Source organism: Nannobrachium achirus, assembly GCF_963921795.1.
Source record: "Nannobrachium achirus genome assembly, chromosome: 18".
NCBI lineage: Eukaryota > Metazoa > Chordata > Actinopteri > Myctophiformes > Myctophidae > Nannobrachium > Nannobrachium achirus.
Genome location: NC_137825.1, coordinates 24,776,940 through 24,799,438, shown reverse-complemented (window position 1 = coordinate 24,799,438; position 22,499 = coordinate 24,776,940). Strand labels below are relative to the sequence as shown.

The 22,499-nt window shown below is 43.9% G+C and overlaps 1 protein-coding gene across 6 annotated transcripts in view; it reads right to left on the bottom strand.

The window, feature by feature from the left end:
• The window catches only part of nrxn1a (neurexin 1a), a gene marked incomplete at both ends in the record, with an annotated part of 148,175 nt that overhangs the window by 55,445 nt on the left and 70,231 nt on the right, over positions 1-22,499 (bottom strand). For all 6 annotated transcript variants that reach the window (XM_080747606.1, XM_080747604.1, XM_080747603.1 and 3 more), the window contains 3 exons: positions 2,397-2,600; positions 18,712-18,964; positions 22,281-22,411. In XM_080747606.1, the coding sequence (XP_080603732.1) occupies positions 2,397-2,600; positions 18,712-18,964; positions 22,281-22,411 (588 nt within the window). The remainder of the gene's footprint in view (positions 1-2,396; positions 2,601-18,711; positions 18,965-22,280; positions 22,412-22,499) is intronic.

Genomic DNA, 22,499 nt, shown 5'->3' with positions numbered 1-22,499 from the left:
GTGTGTGTGTATGTGTGTGTGCGTGTGTGTGTGAGAGAGAGAGAGTGTCTGTATGTCTGTTTGTTAAATTATCAACGTGAATAATATCTGTATGAATAATAGTGTTGGGACTTGTGTGAAGGAGAAAGATTTGATTTTGTGTGTGTGCTTGTGCGTGCGTGCGTGCGTGCGTGCGTGCGTGTGTGTGTGTGTGTGTGAGGGATGCGCAGGTCATCTGGGAGTGAGCAGAGAATGCAGCCTGAGGCTTGACCCTCTGTTCAGCACAAACACAGACAGCGAAAGCAGCAAAAAAAACATCTTCAACAACAGTGTGTCTGAGGGACAGAGTGTGTGTGCGCGTGTGTGTGTGCGTGTGTGTGTGCGTGTGTGCGTGTGTGTACTGTGCGTGTGTGTACTGTGCTAAGGAGCGCCAGCAGAATGTAAATGTTTGTCTCGTTAGGGTTATCGCTGGGAAAACAAACGATACAGAATATCGTTGCTGTCGGGCACAAACCAAATGTGTGGGTTTTATCAATATTTAAACAATGATAAATATATATGAACAAGCTTATGTGACTAAATAACAAGCACATTGGATACATTTTAATACAGGCTATTTGGACATCCGTGTCGCCTTAGACTTGAACCACTTTAACCGCTGCGAGCTTGTAGATCTGCTATTTTTTCACGTCAAGGACCCCAAAAATGACATGTATTTGGCCGCGGACCCCCATCTCAAAATATATTGTTCCATTGCACCCAGAAGCAAATATTTGAGTTACGAATGTAATACAGATCTACAAGCTGTAGATCTACTATTTTTCAATAGTTAAAGCATAAAATGATGCTTAATGGTTAGTGGTTCCAGGTCTTTAATTTAGGCCTAGATTATTGACTGCTTTAACTATTGAAAAACAGCAGATATAAAAGCAGCTTGTAGATCTGCTATTTTTGAAAAAGTTGTGAAAATGTGTGCAAATCTTTGAATATATAATGTACTTTTTAAGCGAACGTTTGTAACTCAAATTTTGCTTCTGGGTGGTCTCTGGAACTATATATTTTGAGATGGGGGTCCGTGGACAAATACATATCATTTTGGGGGTCCTTCACATGAAAAAGTTTGAGAACCACTGACACAGTAGTCTCTCAAGAACAGACTAACTGAGCTTAGAAGGATTCAAAAGACACAGGTCAAAATTCTAATTTTCAATTTTTAAAAAAAATAGCAGATGTACAAGCTCACAGCGTGGCACTCGGTGCCGCGCTGTGAGCTTGTACATCTGCTATTTTTCAATAGTTAAAGCATTCAATCATTCTAGGCCTAACAAAAAGTTAGAATACGGAGATAGGAGGTTTCTACCCGACAAAAGCCGATATACCGTACAGCCAGTGTCCCCCAGCAGAATGTCATCATCATCATCGTGGGCAGTGTGTGTGAGTTCATTTCCGTCTGGACGGTGCATTATTAATCAGCGTTTAATGACATTTCTGTAACTGTACCAGAAGTTGCCAAGAGGCTGGCTTTGCAGCGTCAGTCCCCTGACAGGTAATTAAACCCTGTTTGGGTCGTTCTCCAAACTTGTGTTCGGTTATTTGTGTACCTGTGTATCCGTGTGTGTGTGTGTGTGTGTGTGTGTGTGTGTGTGTGTGTGTGTGTGTGTGTGTGTGTGTGTGTGTGTGTGTGTGTGTGTGTGTGTGTGTGTGCGCGCGCGCGTGAGTGTGTGCGCTTGTATTACAATACTTGTGAGGACCAAAGGGCCCCACAAGTATTACAGTAGAACGAGAGATAAACATTTTTCCAGGACCACCTTCCTAATCCTCGCTAAGAATAATGTTTGTTTTATGGTCAAAACATATTTTTAGAGCTACAATAGGCTTACATTTCGAAAAGATATTCAGCTTGAGGTTAGGATTAAGCATTTTAGAGGTTGGATTTAGGTGTTAGGATTTAGAGCTAAGCCTGACTTATACTTTGTCGTGCGGCGTTGTTGTCGCCACGCCGGAAAATAGCCGATCTAGGAGTTATCGTTCGGTCATCTTTGCCGATATTTTCAGAGCCGCCCTGACACATTTCGACGTGCGCACAAGTAACAGTAATACAAACAAACAGCTTTAACCAATATTTTAAGCTTTAACTATTGAAAAATAGCAGATATACAAGCGTATATCTGCTATTTCTTAGAAAAATCATGACCATTTGTGCGAGTCTTAGAATATTTTGACTCGATTCTTCTAAATCAGTGCGGTTCTCAAACTGCGCACGAGTGAGTGTGTGTATGCGAGTGAGTGTTTTTGTGCGTACAAGTGAGTCTTTGTGTGTGTGCGAGTGAGTGTTTGTGTGTGTGTGTGCGAGTGAGTGTTTGCATGGTATGAGTGAGTGTGTCTGTGCGTGTGCGTGAGCGTGAGCGTGCACATACCTAGGTTGACGGTGAGCCTGACGCGGCCTCCGTCCAGCTCCAGGCGCAGCGTGTCGGCAGAGTTGCGTGACGTGGTGGCCATGAGGACTCCGTAGGCGCGCTGCGAGCGGAAGCGCAGCGACACGTCCTCGGCCTCGGTGTGCATGGCCACCGGCAGCTGCACCTTCATGAACTTACTGCCGTCGTACGACAGGATGGTGGCGTCTGTGGGGACATGGGACGATAGGACAATGTCACGTCACGATTATTTGTGACAAAAGAAGATTTACGATGTTATTGTGATGATCAAAATCCATTATCCTGGGCATTACAATTTACAATTAGCAGACACTCTTATCCAGAGCGACTTACAATAAGCAGGTAATACAGTACATCAATACAACCAGTAAGACTCCCTAATCGGGCCTGTCACACTGCTGACATCACACTAAGTCTGACCTCACCAGCCCATATTTGGGCATGAGCAACTTATGTCTCCATATATGGAGATATGATGACATCACACAGTCCTCAGCCGATGATGTGGCGTGATGTCATACAATACACAAACGAGCCCTACAGTATAAAGGGGCAATTCGTGCCAGGAAAGAAGCATTTCTTCGACTCAGACCTTATCGCCAGGGTTGGCTTATAGCAGCTGTCGGTAGGACCATATATGGATTCTGTTAGTGTGGATCTCCTAACAGGGCATCATCTGGGATACAATCCCTTTTATGCCCATATATGGAGATCCCTAACAGAATCCCTTTCATGCCCATATATGGAGATCCCTAACAGAATCGCTTTTATGCCCATATATGGAGATCCCTAACAGCATCCCTTTTATGCCCATATATGGAGATCACTAACAGCTAACAGAATCCCTTTTATGCCCATATATGGAGATCCCTAACAGAATCCCTTTTATGCCCATATATGGAGATCCCTAACAGAATCCCTTTTATGCCCATATATGGAGATCCCTAACAGAATCCCTTTTATGCCCATATATGGAGATCCCTAACAGAATCCCTTGTATGCCCATATATGGAGATCCCTAACAGAATCCCTTTTATGCCCATATATGGAGATCCCTAACAGAATCCCTTTTATGCCCATATATTATGGAGAAATCCCTGCTCTGAGTATCTGACATCAGTGTGATGTCACCTGTTTATGCCCATATATGGAGATCCCTGCTCTGCGTATCTGGTTGCTATGGTAAACAGTTGGTTGCTAGGGTAAAAAAACATGGTTGCTATGGTAAACAGTTGGTTGCTAGGGTAAACAGTTGGTTGCTAGGGTAAAACCATGGTTGCTAAGGTGGTTGCTAACGTACACTAACAGACCAGCAACAACAGACTGTTGCCACAGCAACGTACACAAAGGTTTGTGTACACATGTGGTGTGATGTCATACTGATGCGGAGATATGAGCAGGGCAAAGGTGTGACGTGTGACGTGTGACGGACGGACGGACGGACGGACGGCCGGTGGAGGTTTTCATAGTAAACTGCTCCCTGACGGTCGCAACCAGTAAGACTCCCTAATCGGGAGATAAGCGACCGTTGGTCGCTTATCTCCACAAATAGGCCAAAAGTTTGTTTTACCAATTATCAAGACATACGGGCAGTTGACAGTTTGCCATGGTTACTCATTGAAGTTGAATCTCCATATATGGAGACATAAGTTGCTCATACCATAGCAACCATGTTTTTTACAGGGCCTGGGATTGATGACATCAGAAATCTCCATATATGGGCATGAAAGGGATTTTGTTTCTGGAAATATGTCTGTGGGGTGCCACATTTGGAATAAAACACTTACATCACACATTTGGATATCCATACAGCCCATCTAGTTTGCCTGTGTCCATTTATGCCCATATATCTGATGACATTGGGACAATGATCTCCATATATGGGCATAAAACTTATGTTAATTAGTAAAGCCTGGGGATCTCCATATATGGGCATGAGGGGTACCCTAAAAGGGCATCATCTGGGAATAGCAAATATAGTTATCCTAGAAAGTGAAACTCTTACATCAAAGGCCATAACTACCTACCTACCACCATACTGCATTCCTCATTAAACTACCTACCAGTAAGATGCCTATAGGGAGAAAAGCAAAGGGCGAGGTTGCACCATTTCTTGGTCTTCTGGCCAGTGATGTATATCGGACCATTTAACCATATATGGAGACATCTGGTACCCAAAGATATTCACAGATATGGGCTTAATATTGATGACATAAGGGATCTCCATATATGGGCGTAAAAGGGATTTGGTTCCCCTGGCATCACAGGGATCTCCATATATGGGCATAAAATGGATTTGGTTACCCTGGCAACACGGGGATCTCCATATCTCCATATATGGGCATAAAAGGGATTTGGTTCCCCTGGCATCACAGGGATCTCCATATATGGGCATAAAAGGGATTTGGTTCCCCTGACATTACAGTGATGTCAGTGGCTGGTTCTACAGAGGGGATCTCCATTTATGGGCATAAAAGGGAATGTATGTATGATGATGTCAGATATCATAGACGTCATAGGACTTTCACATAACGAATAACTGAGTAAGCATGTAAACCCGTAAAATCTATATTTGGGCATGGCTGATTTATGACCTCATCATGATGACACGAGCAAACACAGCTGAATTGTATAAATGATCAGTGCAGAAACCAACAGAAGTATTTGACCAAGACTCTTCGATTTAAACATCAACAAAGGTGTGACGTTTGTTGATGGTCACAAAGGTGTGACGGACGGACGGACGGACGGACGGACGGACGGACGGACGGACGGACGGACGGACGGTGGAGGTTTTCATAGTAAACTGCTCCCTGACGGTCGCAATAAGCAGTAATACACCAGTAAGACTCCCTAATCGGGAGATAAGCGACCGTTGGTCGCTTATCTCCTGTCACACTGCTGACATCAGTATGACATCACACCGTACACAAATGACCCTTATATAAGACCGGCATTATCTACCGACAGATTAGTAACAAGATGTCAAAATCATTGAAGGTTTACCCTACTAACCAACTGTTTACCCTAGCAACCAACTGTTTACCATAGCAACCATGTTTTTTACAGGGCCTGGGATTGATGACATCAGAAATCTCCATATATGGGCATGAAAGGGATTTTGTTTCTGGAAATATGTCTGTGGGGTGCCACATTTGGAATAAAACACTTACATCACACATCTGGATATCCATACAGCCCATCTAGTTTGCCTGTGTCCATTTATGCCCATATATCTGATGACATTGGGACAATGATCTCCATATATGGGCATAAAACTTATGTTAATTAGTAAAGCCTGGGGATCTCCATATATGGGCATGAGGGGTACCCTAAAAGGGCATCATCTGGGAATAGCAAATATAGTTATCCTAGAAAGTGAAAATCTTACATCAAAGGCCATAACTACCTACCTACCACCATACTGCATTCCTCATTAAACTACCTACCAGTAAGATGCCTAAGGGAGAAAAGCAAAGGGCGAGGTTGCACCATTTCTTGGTCTTCTGGCCAGTGATGTATATCGGACCATTTAACCATATATGGAGACATCTGGTACCCAAAGATATTCACAGATATGGGCTTAATATTGATGACATAAGGGATCTCCATATATGGGCGTAAAAGGGATTTGGTTCCCCTGGCATCACAGGGATCTCCATATATGAGCATAAAATGGATTTGGTTACCCTGGCAACACGGGGATCTCCATATCTCCATATATGGGCATAAAAGGGATTTGGTTCCCCTGGCATCACAGGGATCTCCATATATGGGCATAAAAGGGATTTGGTTCCCCTGACATTACAGTGATGTCAGTGGCTGGTTCTACAGAGGGGATCTCCATTTATGGGCATAAAAGGGAATGTATGTATGATGATGTCAGATATCATAGACGTCATAGGACTTTCACATAACGAATAACTGAGTAAGCATGTAAACCCGTAAAATCTATATTTGGGCATGGCTGATTTATGACCTCATCATGATGACACGAGCAAACACAGCTGAATTGTATAAATGATCAGTGCAGAAACCAACAGAAGTATTTGACCAAGACTCTTCGATTTAAACATCAACAAAGGTGTGACGTTTGTTGATGGTCACGTGTGACGTGTGACGGACGGACGGACGGACGGACGGACGGACGGCCGGTGGAGGTTTTCATAGTAAACTGCTCCCTGACGGTCGCAATCAATACATCAACATCAATACATCAAATGCATAGCAATATCAATCTAGATAAATAACACAGGTAGACCAAGCACCTAATCAGTAAAAGCGCTACGGTAACAATTGCCAAAAAAAAATTGCAGATCGGCTATTTTTTGGCAGCCATGTGATAGAGAGTGCAGGGTTTAAGTGGTACCGGATATATGCAGCTATGCAAAAAAAAAGGTGAATTGAACCCAGTGGATGAAGGAGGACGATTTCACGATAAACTAAATCTCCACGATAAGATTATCGTGACTGTTTTTTTATCACGATAAACGAGAATATTGCTTATCGTCCCATCCCTATAGGCGTCTGGCACAGGGAGGAGGGACGCACACAGGGGGCGGAGACGGGAGATGAGAGGAGAGGAGAGGCACGAGGAAATGGAAAAGATGATCCATGATGAACGCGCGCGCGCGCACACACACACACGCACACACACACACACACACACACACACACACACACACACACACACACACACACACACACACACACACACACACACACACACACAGGTAGAGAGAGGAGAGGAAGAGGGAGATGAGAGAGAGAGAGAGCGAGGCGGGGGGTAGGGAGAGAACGAGACAGAGACAGAGAGTGAGAAGATATAAGTGGAGGGTAGGGTGAGACACACACACAGACACACACACACACACACACACACACACACACACACACACACACACACACACACACACAGACACACACACACACACACACACACACACACACACACACACACACACACACAATGGAAATGGATAGAAAGATAATAATTGACGGGGAGAAAAGAGAGGTGGGAGAGATGATAATAAAAGAATGTGGGCGGGAGGGAGGGAGGGAGTTAGGAAGGGAGGGGTGGACAGAGAGCATTTTGACGTTGAGTGAGTGGACTTTTTCACCAATTAAGCCCTATACTGTATATTACATTTAGGCGAATAGCTGAAATAGCCAGATCTACATATTTTAAGCTATTGAAAATAGCAGATTTTATTTTTTACTATCCTAATTATAGGCTACTAAATGATAAGCATCAATTAGTTGAGCATGTTCAATTAGAAACAGTAAAAATAACATATTTATTACTGATTTATGTTTCTGCTACCTGCCATCAACACATGGTACCAGTTTGCACACACGCTGTGTGCACTCAAAGGACCTCAATGTAAATATAATACATCATATTGTGGTTGTCGGGCGGAAATAGGGTTGCCAACTCCCAGAGTTTCAAATACGGGACACCTCCTAATGAAACTTGCGGCGCCGCTGAAAAATCGGGTATTTTCGGTTATAAAGTTGGCCAAAATGGGTATTTTCCTATATTAAATCATATTTTCCTTTCACAATATTAATTCGGGTGTCTTTGGGCCACCTAAATCGGGTATTTTCGGTTATAAAGTTGGCTAAAACGGGTATTTTCCTATATTAAATCATATTTTTCCTTTCACAATATTAATTCGGCCACCTAACCTAATACCTTAAAATCATGTAGTGTAGTCCTATATTGTATTTCTCTCAATTTTCCAAATCATATAGCCTAGGTCTACCTAGTTCTTATGTGCCCACTCTCTGGTTACCCAACCCAACACTAGTTTAATCATATTGGCATACAGTAATAACCATTAGGTTTTAAAAACAAAATCAACACATGCTTAATGTTATTTCACATACCAGCCTGTCTGGGGTCACTTTAGTTGGCAGACAAGACTACTGTAGTGTTCCCAGGAATACAATCCATGGCTTTTTTTCTGCTTGCTTGCCTGCTTTTTCACCTTGTTGTTTGGGCTATCAGCCTATCACCTATCATGGATTCCTGTCTAATCCGTTTGTACACAATCTTCTGTCACACGTTTTTTTAAGACATTAAACAATGTTCTGAGCCGAGCACTGTCGTATGCCCGCTCGCACGCACTCTCGCGCAGGCAACTTGTGGAATGAACCTACAGCCCATGGGAAGGGATTGTGTAGGGGGCGGAGACTGTGTCTTAGCAACACTGTGTTAATAAGCCAATGGGCTGCTTACAAACAGCGCAGCGCCTCACTCAGCAATGGGATGCAGCACTTGTCTCAGAGGAGAGCGGAGTGGAAGCTCACTGACAGGCAGAATCGCTGTAATTTCTCAATTAAATCATCCCGTCATTCATATTTATCCCCCAACCTTCAAATACGGGTTCAGTTCAATACGGGACACGTCTTTTAGTTTCCAAAAAAGGGACGATCCCGTATTTTACGGGACGGTTGGTAACCCTAGGCGGAAACCTTGTACTGTATGGCCAAAAAACGTTAGTTTTTGTATTTATAATTTTTTAAATGATTTAAACTGGTGAAAATAGCCGATCTACAAGCACACAACGACTCGCATTGCGAGGCATTGTGTGCTTGTAGATCTGCTATTTTCACCGGTTTTGCGCAACAGTCTTGTGTGATGAAGCAGGGCTTTACTTTACGGGGGGAAAAAAACATACAAAGTTGGAACTTGGAGATACAATGTTTATGCCGGCATGACGATATATAATCTATCTATAAATGCGACAAATCTCTGTCTGTCTGTCTGTTTGTTTGTTTGTAATCCGCGTATCTCGAGAACCGTTCGTCCCACCGGCTTCAGATTCGGCACGCGCGTTCCCCGCCGCCGCGCGGAGTGCAGTGCCGGGCCTCGACCCGACCCGACTCGCGGTTTTCCGAAACCGGCGCGAAACGTTCGGAATCTCCTTATGCGGAGCTGATTGTTGACATCAGGCTGTTCCGGAGGAAATCGGCGCAAGCGCTGAGTCATTGTGACATCACTTCATAAAAGGCTCTGACATCACGTACGCCACATGAGTCAACACAAAATCTCTGTGAATGTGTATGTATGTATGTAATCCGCGTATCTCGAGAACCCTTCTTCCCACCGGCACGCGCGTTCTCCAGATATGGGCATAAAGTCTGACATCAGAGTTTTCTGCAACCGGTACTGTGTGTGCAGAGATCTTCATATATGGGCATAAGTGGACAAAGACAAACAGATGGTCAAAACGGGTCCTATGACAGGTATATTGGGGTTTGCATTAAAGGGTGGGGCATTCATGGGGTTTGCATTAAAGGGTGGGGCATTCATTCCCTATTTCAAATTCGGCACGTGCGTTCCCCACCGCAGCAGGTAGTGCAGTGCTCGGCCTCGACCCGACCCGACCCGATACACGATTTTCTGGAACCAGCACGAAAGGTTCGGATTCTGATGTCTGACATCAGGATTTTCCGGAACTGGCACTGTGTCTGCATAGATCTCCATATATGGGCATAAAATGGATGCAGACAGACAAATACAGATATCTCCATATATGGGCATAAATGGACACAGGCAAACAGATGGTCAAAGATCTCCATATATGGGCATAAAGTGGACGCAGACAGACAGATACAGATATCTCCATATATGGGCATAAATGGACACTAACCCTAACCCAGGCAAACAGATGGTCAAAACGGGTCCTATGACAACAGGTATAATGGGGTTTGCATTAAGTTTGTCTCCTCCTCCATCTGTTTGTCTGTGTCCCTTTATTCCCATTATGGAGATCTCTGTATCTGTCTGTGCCACCGACTGTGTTGCAGACACAGTGCCGGTTCCCCCTTTAATGCAAACCCCATTATACCTGTTGTCATAGGACCTGTTTTGACCATCTGTTTGAAAAAGCGACAGAAATCTCATATATGGGCATAAAATGGACGCAGATAAACAGATATCTCCATATATGGCATATATGGGCATACAATGGATGCAGAATCACAAAGATCTCCATATACGGGCATAAAAGGGACACAGACAGACAGATACAGAGATCTCCATATATGGGCATAAAATGGACGCAGATAGACAGATATCTCCATATATGGGCATATATGGGCATAAAATGGACCCAGAACTATAACTGCAGTGATCTCCATATATGGACATAAAATGGACACCGACAGACAGACAGATACAGATATCTCCATATATGGGCATAAATGGACACAGGCAGACAAATGGTCAAAACGGGTCCTATGAAAACAGGTATAATGGGGTTTGCATTAAAGGGCGGGGCATTCATTCCCTATTTACATTGTTCCGAGTTGGCCAGGTCGCCGACTAGACGCTAAGCTATATATATTATATATATACATACAGTTTCATGATTTTGACAGATTATGTACAAATACATGTTCATGACAATGTATTTCTGGCAACAACCACAACAAAAATACTGTCCAAATCCATCTCAAAAACATAAAACAGACAGCAGTCCTGGTCGTTGCATGCAAGGGCTGCCCTGCTATCGACCCGACGACGATGCATCGAGATGCGCGGGAGCCCACCCTCACTCTCCCCCCCACCCGCAGGGGCCCCAGAGTCACTATGCAACAAGCGCAGGTGATCCCGCTTTAATGTCTGTTTGTCGCACTCGTTTGCATATTCATCGTCTTCTTTCTGCCCCCGCTTATATTATACCTGCTGGAGGCCGAAGCCTCCTCCTGCCCGAGAAAAAAACTGGCTACCTCCAAGGACCTCCGTCTGCAATGCACGCTGCCTCTTTTTTTACTCTGACTTCAGGGGCGTCACAAGGGGGGGGGGGGGGGGGGGAGTGGGACTGAGTTACTAGGGCCCAAGGTGGAGGGGCCTTCATTATTTTATATACTTTAGCTATTGAAAAATAGTAGATATACAAGCTCACAGCGCGTCGTGAAAATGTGTGCAAATCTTTGAATATATGTATTGTATGTATTTTTTAAGCGAACATTTGTAACTCAAATTTTGCTTCTGGTGGGTCCCTGGAACTAAATATTTTGAGATGGGGGTCCGTGGCCAAATGCATATCATTTTGGGGGTCCTTCACATGAAACAGTTTGTATTTACTATTTCAGCAGATCCACAAGCCGATCTACAAGCTCGCAGCGCGGCACTCGGTGCCACGCTGTGAGCTTGTATATCTATCATTTTTCAATAGCTAAGGCACAAAATAATTGAAGTGAACCCTTGTACCCAGGGCCCAGAATTTGGTGTGACACCCCTGTCTGCCTTCTTTCTTTTTTTACTGGCCCCAATTACATACACAGCTAAACACACTCTGCCTCTATCTCTCTCTCTCTCTCTCCCTCCTGCCTTCATCTCTCCATCCCTCCCTCTCCCGCTCTCTCCCTCTCTCTCCCTCCCTCTCTCCCTCCCCCCGCCCTCCCTCCCTCCCTCCCTCTCTCTCTCTCTCTCTCGTTTCCGTGGGAGACCGTTGGAGCCGAGGCAAAAACAAGAGAACAGGAAGAGCAGGAGGGCTCATGAATACTGATGAGCTAAGAGGGAGATAGCGTTGTGTGTGTGTGTGTGTGTGTGTGTGTGTGTGTGTGTGTGTGTGTGTGTGTGTGTGTGTGTGTGTGTGTGTGTGTGTGTGTGTGCGCGCGCGCGCGTGTGTGCGTGTGCGTGCTCTTGTGTGCGTCTGACGGAATAAGTGAGTGAATTTAAGTGCGAACAGAGGAGGGTTCAGTAAAGCAAGAGAGCGGCGAGGGGGGAGAGAGAAAGGGAGAGAGAAAATAGGGATTGAGGGAGACTGAGAGAGAGAGAGAGAGGCAGAGAGAGAGGGAGAGGGAGGGAGGGAAGGAGAGAGAAGAAGCGAGGGAAGAAAAGAGGGAGAGAAAGCTCTTGGCGAAAATGCAAATGAATCCTCATTAACTTGAGGAAAAGAGAGGTAGTTGGCCTGTTATATCACAGATAACATAACACACACACACACACACACACACACACACACACACACACACACACACACACACACACACACACACACACACACACACACACACACACACACACACACACACACACACACACACACACACACACACACACACAGCCAATGCACACATCCATCCATATGCACATGCACGGGCGTACGTATGCACGTATCTCCGATAAGGGAGACAGCTGACTACATTTATTCTATTTTTTTTTTGTTCTTTTTTTTCACAGCACCTGACTCACTACCAGGCAAAACACACACAGGGGAGGGGCACAGAGAGAGAGAGAAGTGCAACCTTGAAAATGCGACCATGACTGCATCTTTGCGATATTCATCTGGGCGACGGCCGCGCGCGCGCAGGCAGCCATCTTTGTTCGTTAAAAGAAGAGGAGAGGGGTTGTGTGTGCGTATGTGTGTGTGTGTGTACGTGTGTGTGAGTGTGCGCGCGTGTGTGTGTGGACAAAGGAGAGCGAGAGCGAGGGAGGGAGTAAAAGAAAAGGGAGGGTAAAAACGGCAGGTAGAAGAGGCGTAAACATGGGCAATCACTCTCTCCATCTGTTGGTCCATCTGTGCTGCCTTTAATCCACTGAACTAGCTGTTAGTGACCCCTCAGTGCACACAGAGAGAGAGAGAGAGAGAGAGAGAGAGAGAGAGAGAGAGAGAGAGAGAGAGAGAGAGAGAGGGAGGTACAGTAGCGATGGGATATGGACATTGCGTGTCACGATTATTGTGGCCCAAAATAATGGTGAGAATAATTTCCTGCGCCAACAATGTGATGACCGGCAGAGTCTCAATGGAGACTCTTCTGAGTCTCCTACCGGTCATCACATTATTGGCTCGGGAGTGTGACAAAAGCAAAAACATTTCCATGAGTTCAAAGCTTCATGGGGACGTGTAATTGATAGAAAAGATGACATTTTTTGGGGTGAACTACTCCTACTACCCATTAAGATTAAAAAAGTCTACTAAATGCAATGGTTTTCTGAAATAAACGTATGTTTCTTTATCTGTGGTGCTCAAGGTTTTTAATGTCAAGGACCCCTAGAATTATATGTATTTGACCGCGGATCCCCGTCTCCAAATATGTTGTTCCAGGGATCCAGAGAAAATGAGTTGTATATTCAATGATTTTCACGATTTTTCAAAAATAGCAGATCTACAAGCTCGACATGCAAGCTTGTATATCTGCTATTTTTTAATAGTTAAAGCATACAATAATGGTTAAAGTGGTTAAAATCTAGAGTTACATGGATGTGTTCCCGGTCTACGAGGCTGTCAGGGAGAAGTGTGTACGGTCAGTTAGGGGTTGGCAGTGGCCAGTGGTCCGCTCAGGGTAAATGGGTCGATTGCCAGAGTAAACACAAACCTGGGGATAATCTTTAGTGACGGCAACACTAGCGATAGTGTAGTAATATACTCTGAATGCTGCTCCAGATATCTGACCGATAGGGAAGTTATCCTATCAGAGTCTCTAATCCTACTCAACAGTGATGCAAATATTCTGCGACTGTTGGCCTTTGATTAGCCTTTGACCCATTGAGACCCAATGGCCGTTTCTACAAAATGTATTCTAAATCCTGTTTTCAGGAGAAAAACAAACTATGTTGCTGTATTGTATTTTCAAAAATAACAGATCTGTAGCACAAAGTGAGGCCATATGAGCCTGTATATCTGTTATTTTTGAATAGCCATGTTTTAATGAGTTAAATAGTCCTTGGTCCATGTCAGTCTCAGAGCCATGCAGTGCAGCATCTCTGCACATCGCTGCCCGTAGCAATGAGGTCAAGTATGTACGGTAGGCTTACTCCTTCTAGGGAAATTCCCATAATATGAGGAGATTCTCAGCAACAAAACATAATAATGCAATGATCATAGATATGCTTAGACAAATCTATCCCCCAAAAATTGTAGATCCACAAGCTCACAAGTTTGTAGATATTTCTGGTGAAGGAGATTTTGGTGTATAGACGGTGAAAAAACGGTCCAAGTGCGGACAGAGCCAACTCAGGTCAAGTGTAGGAAAGTCTCCCAGTAAATAGGAGAGAGAGCGAGACAGTGAGGGAATGAAGAGAGAGAGAGAGAGAGAGAGAGAGAGAGACACACACAAAGACATGCCCTCCCCCCCCCCCACCACACACTCTCTAAACGGTACACTGCAGTTTGTCGTGCTCGCGTTTAAGGAAGACATTTTCCAGAAAAACACCTCTCTCAGACGTGGCCTGTGAGAGTGAGTGCGTGTGCGTGTTCTCCCGTGTGTGTGTGTGTGTGTGTGTGTGTGTGTGTGTGTGTGTGTGTGTATACATCTCGTGTTAGATGATAGTACAATCATCGCTTCAGAGACGTCAGGCACAAAACACCTCCTCGTCTGACTGACTGCCGCTCTCTCTCTCCCTCTCTCTCTCCCTGTCTCTACCTTTCCCTCTCTCTCTCCCTCTCTCTCTACCTTTCCCTCTCTCTCTCTCTCTTTAACAGCGCCGCATCGCTTCATCTGCCAATCTCTCCGTCCCGTTCGCTCTGGCACCCCTCCTTTCTCCTCTCTCTCTCTCTCTCTCTCTCTCTTTCCGTTCTCCGCTCTGTTTGAGTGACAGTTTGAGTCGCCGGTTGTGTTCACAGCAACACCCTTTATTTTCCTTCTTTCTTTCTCTCTTTCGAATTCGACCGTTTCAATCCGTCTCCCTCTCGCTCTCTCTCTTTTTACCTGCACCTATGCTGTCATCTGGCGGTTCCACCCAAATGGTTCCACCCTGACTGCACTACGCTCCCCTCACTCTTCCAAACCCTCTTTCGTCGCTCGTATCGTCACTGTCGGGCAGAAACCTCGCATCTCCGAGTTTCAAATTTGTGCGTTTTTTCGCGAAGCGAGGCCCTGCTTCATCATACAAGTCTGTCGCACAAAACCAGTGAAAATAGCTCGTAGATTGGCTATTTTCACTATTTGAAATCATTTTTTCAAAATGATGTATACAAAACGAACGGTTTTGGACATACAAGGTTTCCACCCGACAACAACTGTATGCTGTTCTGTCTCCTTCCCTCTTACCAGTGGTGTAAAGGTACTGTAACTACAAATACATTTACTCAAGCAGTTTTACACTTAACCTATTGAACCCCAGCATTCATTTTTGGCAAAGAAATTTGGTGTAGACTGAAAAAAGCAAAGAGGGTCAAAGTCCAGCTGACAACGTATGCACTAATGCACTAATATAATAAGTACAATAATGACAAAATGACGAATAACTACCTACGTTCATTTTTAGTAAACTTAGATTACCAGTCCAAAAGAAAGACAGCCAGTTGAACACCATTGGCGATGCTGTTGTGCTCTGCTCTAGCTTTTACCAACTTTTGCCACCTCTCATGTGCATGAAGAAGGCAAATCCGTGTTTTCTGCCTTTGCATAATTATTCTCTTTGTTGTGGAATATATTCCGTAGTTCTTCTTTTCTGTTTTTGCGGGTGGAGGTTTGAGTTTTCTTTTTGTTTGTTGCTGCTATCCATGTTAGGCTACGACTCCTACAGAATAACAACCAGAGTAAACGCTGTTGTTGAGGCTCAAGCTACTTCCTGAGAAGACGGCAAAGACGCGCTGTGATTGGCCGGTAGTGTATGATCCGGGAGACAACGTATACGGAAGGATGCAGATGACGTAATTTCGCCACGAAAACCCGGACCCCAGCCCGGCTCATAGAAAAGATATTTTGAGAAGCCTTTCGGGGCTGAAATTAACGGAGTGGGTGTTCTAAAACTTTAGCGATTTAATAGTTAGATCAAATTTAAGATTTGTTTAATTGAAAAAGTTACACACTATAGCTTTAAATCTTAATCTTCTTTACTTCACAATACAATAAAGGCAGAAAAGCCCAAAAACTAAGCATACTGTACGTTGATGAGCGAGGTCCCTCAGGACTCTGTAGTCTTCATTAAATCATCTTAGCTGAATATACACATTTTGATGTACTTTAACTTTACTTATTTCCATTTTATGATACTTTAAACTTCTACTCCATGTCAGAGGCTATACTTTTTACTCCACTACTAATTATTTGACGGCTTTGGTTTTGCTTTCAGATTTACATAATACATAATACAAAGCATACACTAACCAATTATGCGATATTTTATGCTAGTCAAAGCTATTCGAAAAACCTTTTGAAAGATTTGAGTCCCGCAAGTATATTTTGATGCCAATACCTTTGTACCGTTTTAAGTAAAACGTTGAATACAGGCCTTTTACTATAGTACAGGGGTCTTCAACGTTTTCAGGACCTCTTAGCTGAGAGAGAGATGAAGCAGGGACCCCCAAAACCTTTTCATAGATTCCATATAGTTTCATTGTTTGACAGCACAATTATCAGTGTATGTTGGATTCATGTCAATTTGTTTGTTTTTTCTTAGATATTTAACTGAACCGCCAATACTGAATAAACTTGACCTTTCACTCTGTACTTAGTCTGCTCTTTTCCCTTTCTACAACAAACCACTTTGCCGAAAATAGCCGATCTACAAGCTCACAACACCTCGCGCTGCGAGGCGCTGTGAGCTTGTAGATCTGCTATGTTTGGCTAAAGTTCTCAGAATATATTATTGACTTTGGTTCAAGTGGTTAATATAAAAAAGGAGAAACGTTTCTATCACTCAAAGATTTGGAGGACCCCTGTAGTAACTAGGTGTTGTGATCTACAAGCTCACAACACCTCGCGCTGCGAGGCGCTGTGAGCTTGTAGATCTGCTATGTTTGGCTAAAGTTCTCAGAATATATTATTGACTTTGGTTCAAGTGGTTAATATAAAAATGGAGAAACGTTTCTATCACTCAAAGATTTGGAGGACCCCTGTAGTAACACTGAGGACCCCCTAGGGGTCCCGGACCCCCTGTTGAAGACCCTTGCTATAGTATTTTTATATTGTGGAATTGAGAAAAAAAATAGTACTTTCTCCGCCACTGTCACTCCCTGTCTTTCTCTGGCTCTCACCTCACTCCTTCTCCTCGCTTCCCTTCCCATCGATTCTCCCACCACCTCCTCCTCCTCCTCCTCTCATATCCCTCCTCTGTTCTTGTCAGCGTATACCGTAGATCAGGACCCCTGTCTGCAGCAAAACTCTTTCTCTGCCCCGCGGCCCGCCACTCTCTCTCTCTCTCTCTCTCTCTCTCTCTCTCCAGGGGCGTCACAAGGGGGGGGGGGGAGTGGGACTGAGTTACTAGGGCTCAAGGTGGAGGGGCCTTAATTATTTTATACTTTAGCTATTGAAAAAGCAGATATACAAGCTCACATCACGGCACCGAGTGCCGCGCTGCAAGCTTGTAGATCTGCTATTTTTGAAAAGTCAAAAAAGAAGGATTTGAAATAAAATAAATAAATTGGTTAAACCCCCTCCCCCTATGAAGAACATTCATGGGGGGGCCCACAGTGAACCCTTGTACCCAGGGCCCAGAATTTGGTGCGACACCCCTGTCTCTCTCTCTTTCTCTCTCTCTCTCTCTCTCTGTCTCTCACCGTCCCTCCTACAGTGTCACTCAACTTGAACTCTCCCTCCCCCCTCCTCCCTGCTTTCCATTTTTCAGTCTCTCCATCCGTCCCCTTTATACCTGTCTCTTTCCCACACATATTACCTCCTGTTCTCTCGTCAATCTCACCTCCCCACTGCGTAGGGGGTTCAGTCTGTGTCCTTGAGAAAGACAACCGAACCAGTCTACAGGCTTCACCGCCACGTGTTGCAAATCGTTGTGAGCTCTTATAGGCTGGGGAGGCCAGGGTGGTGGAGTTCAGTCATTCTCAACAGTTTCTGGATCTGGGCGCACTTGGAGAACTCGAAAGTGTTTGTGGTTAGAAATTAAAATGCATGCATTTTCAAAGCTATGCACTGTATGTGTTCAGTCTTCGATCAAAGGAACTAACGGAGATTGTTTCGTTTTTGTCGCATTCCTAAGCCAATAATGAATAACTGGGTCTCCTATTGACTGACCATTATTGGCTTAGGAATGTGACAAAAACTTAATTTCTTGCTTCATGGGTTTCATGGTATTTTGTCAATTAGTTGGGGACCCACTTGCAATATCCTCACCAGAGCCTTGTACAGAGAGTCGCGTCACTCCCGTTCACTTCATGGCGCCAGGTCTTCTACGCACACATCTATTGGCGTATAGTGACAAACCCCGTACCGGGAGTATACAGAATGCATTGAAGTCTATGAGGGGTAAAGTGACAATGAACCACGTGACCAGCGCTGTTTCTGACCCCGCAATGGCAGAACTCTCTGATTAGACAACTCTGATCCTCACTGGCCCCGCTAGGTTGAGATTGAGACAGACTACAGCTATTAGGTTCCTCACCTCTCTCGCAGGAACGTCCCAGGTAGCCCGTGCCGGAGCAGTCGCACACGTATCGGTTCCAGCCCTCTCTGCAGGTGCCGCTGTGCTGGCAGGGGTTGGACAGGCACTGCTTGGGCGCCTCGCGGGAGCACGAGGGCTTGACGCCCACCGCCCGCTGCGCCTCGGCCAGCCGCCGGATGTCCTTGCTCTGGCCGTCCACAAACAGGTCCCGCACGCAGCCCACGTAGCCGTAGTTCAACAGCGCCGTCCACACCTGAGGACGACGAAGGGGCAGAAAACAATAGCCGATCAAGGGGAGGGTCAGATTTGTTTCTTTTGATTGGGGTTGCTGTGGGTTAATTCTTTTCTTTTTCAGGTATGGCTGGAGTTTGATCGTTTGTTGTTTTAGGCCTTGGCCTCCACGACAATATATGCTTTCTCTATAATATGTTTCACATGCAAGTTGCTGTAAACTCAACTTTGGTTAGTAAAATAATCTATTTACACTTTTTTTGTTACCTTTTTTGTGGCCAAACAGCATTAGCCACGGTAACTAACACATCTCAAGCAACAAACATTGCTGACCCACAATAACCTACATGACCTGGCGGAGACTTGTGCTCCGAGGAGCACTTTTTCTAGTTATTATTTTTAACTAGAATAAGTGAGCGCTGTGATTAGATCACAGTTCGGATCTCATGATGAATGTTTAAAAGCAGGAAAACGTCCTCGGAAATAGCAGTTTTACGATTCTTGTGTAGTCGGGATAAATAATATATATTTATTCAGCAATATGAAAAGCATTCAGTCATAAATGAATAATACAAGCAGCGTACAAAGGTGTTTGTGCAGCATGTGCACAAATAAAACGGTGAAATACCCTGATTTCCACACCATTAAAGGAAGAATGTGATTTTCATTGCTCCTTTATTGTTGTAAAATTCTTGTTTTACTGTCGTGGTGTAACTGTGCAAACATCAAAATGACAGAGAGTGTCTGATAATAACTTCCAGGCGGCAAGCAATTCTGACAACGGTGTGAAACTATTTCATCAAGTGGTTTCACAGACACAAACCCGCTGCTAACAAAATGTGTGTATAGTACTGTACTTCCAGACGTGTCACTTAATGCAGCCAGAGTTATTAATGTATACTTGATATGAGCACATTATCAATAACAGAAGAGAGTCTTACAGACAGAGTTACAGTATCAACTTATGTGGACCCACAATGTGCTACCACCTTTGTGTTTAACCTCAATGGTGGGAAAAGTACTCACACACGGATAATTTGTTTTTTTTACAACAAGGGTCCACATTTTAGATTGTAATTGGAGAAAAGAAGAGATGAGTGTTAAAATGTTCTTCTTTCTACCGTTTTAGCCATTTTAATTACTTTGATTTCAGTGGTTGGAGGCATGCGTGCAGGTGGCTAAATGTGTCTTTTTAGACACAATAAGCCCATTCCAAAGATGCATCACAATCTTTCATGGGCAGATGTGACTTATGGGGGCTATTAGTGTTACAGTGTTAAGAAAAATCGCTGGCTTATTGTGTCTAAAAATATATATTTAGCCACTTGCATGCATGCCCCCAAACACTGAAATCAAGGTCATTAAAATCTAAAATATGAACCCTTGTTGTAAAAAACAAACAAAGTAAAAGCACAGTGTCAACATCACAATGTATAAGTCCTGTATTCAAAATGTACCTGAGTAAAAGTACAAAAGTATTGGCATCAACATGTACTCAAAGTACCAAAAGTAAAAGCACTCATTGTGCAGAAGAATGTCACAAGTTTTCAAAATGAATTAAAGCCTTTAGAAAACAGAAGATCTACGGTGCAATGTGTTGTGAGTTGTGACTGTGAGCATTTGCATTGTGAGTATTTACCTCTGAGATGTAGTGAAGTAGAAGTAAAAGTATTGCAAATTGTGATAGTACCTCAAAATTGTACTTAAGTACAGTACTTGAGTACATGTAGGCCTACTTAGTTACTTTCAACTACTTAACCTTATGCAACTTACATGTCTTGCCTCATATACATACTGTACCAGCTGAGTATGTATGTATCTTCGATATTTGCCTATCCTCAACCTGTTTCTCTTTGCTGTTTAATTTATCTCTGTAAACCTGTGATGTGTCAATAAAGTTCTGATTCTGATTAAGCCATTTAGACAGGAACGCAAATCTGTGTTGTGTTAGATTTGAACAACTTTAACCATTATTTTATCCTTTAGCTATGGAAAAAAGCAGATATACAAGCTCATGCTGCAAGCTTGTAGATCTGCTATTTTTTTTAAATCTTTGAATATTTTTGACCCGATTCTATAAAATATGTTGTTCCAGGGACCCCCCAGAAGAGGTTTTTCGAGTTACAAATGTTTGCTTTTAAAAATATATATTCAAAGACTTCACGATCACGATCTTTATAAATACGTCCAACAAACACCAAAGGATACCGAAGAACTGCTGTATGTTGGTGTAACCGGGAGATTTGCCAAAGAAAATATTTTTACGTGCATTGATTTTCTAGTAGGAACCAACTTTCATACCCTTCTTCATAAGTTTCCCTTTCATGCACGTAGAGACATGAGCTTTGATTGATTTACTTTGAGGGGAACACACAGTACACACACATACCCTGTTGTGCACAGCATGTTCATGGACCGGTAAAAATAATTTGAAGGATCTAAGGCCCTAGTTTTCAACTTCGGGCCTGTATAAATCCGAGAGTGCACAAATGGAACCAAATGGGACATAAGGATCAAATTAGTTCTCTTTGTACAACGAGTTTAATTAACACTGATGACTTTACAGTGTAGACTGGGCTCCCCAAGACGACCCGAGGGTGTGTCGTGCCTCTGCCGGATAGGCAATACGCCCATATATAGTCATATGGGGATCCTGTTATACCTCAGTGTATATACACTTGAACTGTATGTTGATTTGTGTACTGTTGAGTGAGAAATCAATGTTGCACATTAAGTTAACCATCTGGTAAAGACACACACACCAGATGGGTTTTTGAGCTGCGTCAAAACATTTTGGATAGGTGTAAAATAAAACTATATTTGATTTGGTTAAGTGACGCAGAGAGACTTGCACTTGCAGAATATTTACTTCGGCAGTTTCTGTTTCCATGAAGCGAATGTGATATTGTGTATATTCAGAGGCGTCAGTTGGGTATGGCAAGGTATGGCAGCTAGGAACAAAGAAAGTACTGTAGCTCGCACTCACTTTTGGTCGCTCCAATATTTATTTGTGACAACAAGCAGCCAGATAAACGTTTGGGTTAGGTCTTCTTTTACTTTCTTTGTTCCTAGTATTACTGCCAGTGCTTTGGCAGTTTCAGCTCAGCACCAAACAGCGGAGGATGTGCGTTATTTTTTCTTTGAAGGTATGGCAGCTGTCATACCTTGGCTACAGGGGAAAAAAATAAAATGTACTTCTTAAAATAAATTCATCATGCCTGTTGCTAAGGTATGACAACATGACTGGCGCCTTTGCGCGCGCGTGCAAGACACCAGTCATGTTCCCATACCTTAGCTTTTGCTGAACTGACGCAACTGATTCATTCATTCATTCCCACCTCTGTAGGGAAGATGAGTCCAGCTCGGTCCTCAGGCAGTCCTCCAAGGTACAAGGTATCGTCCAGGTCCAGGATCTCGCTGTCTCCAGGGGCCGTGTAGGCTGTACGCACGCTGTTCACCGAGATGGTTCCTAGTACACACACACATACACACCATCAGTACCTACGACCCGAGCCCGATTTTGAAAATGCCTTCTGAATCAGTAGTTCTCATACTTT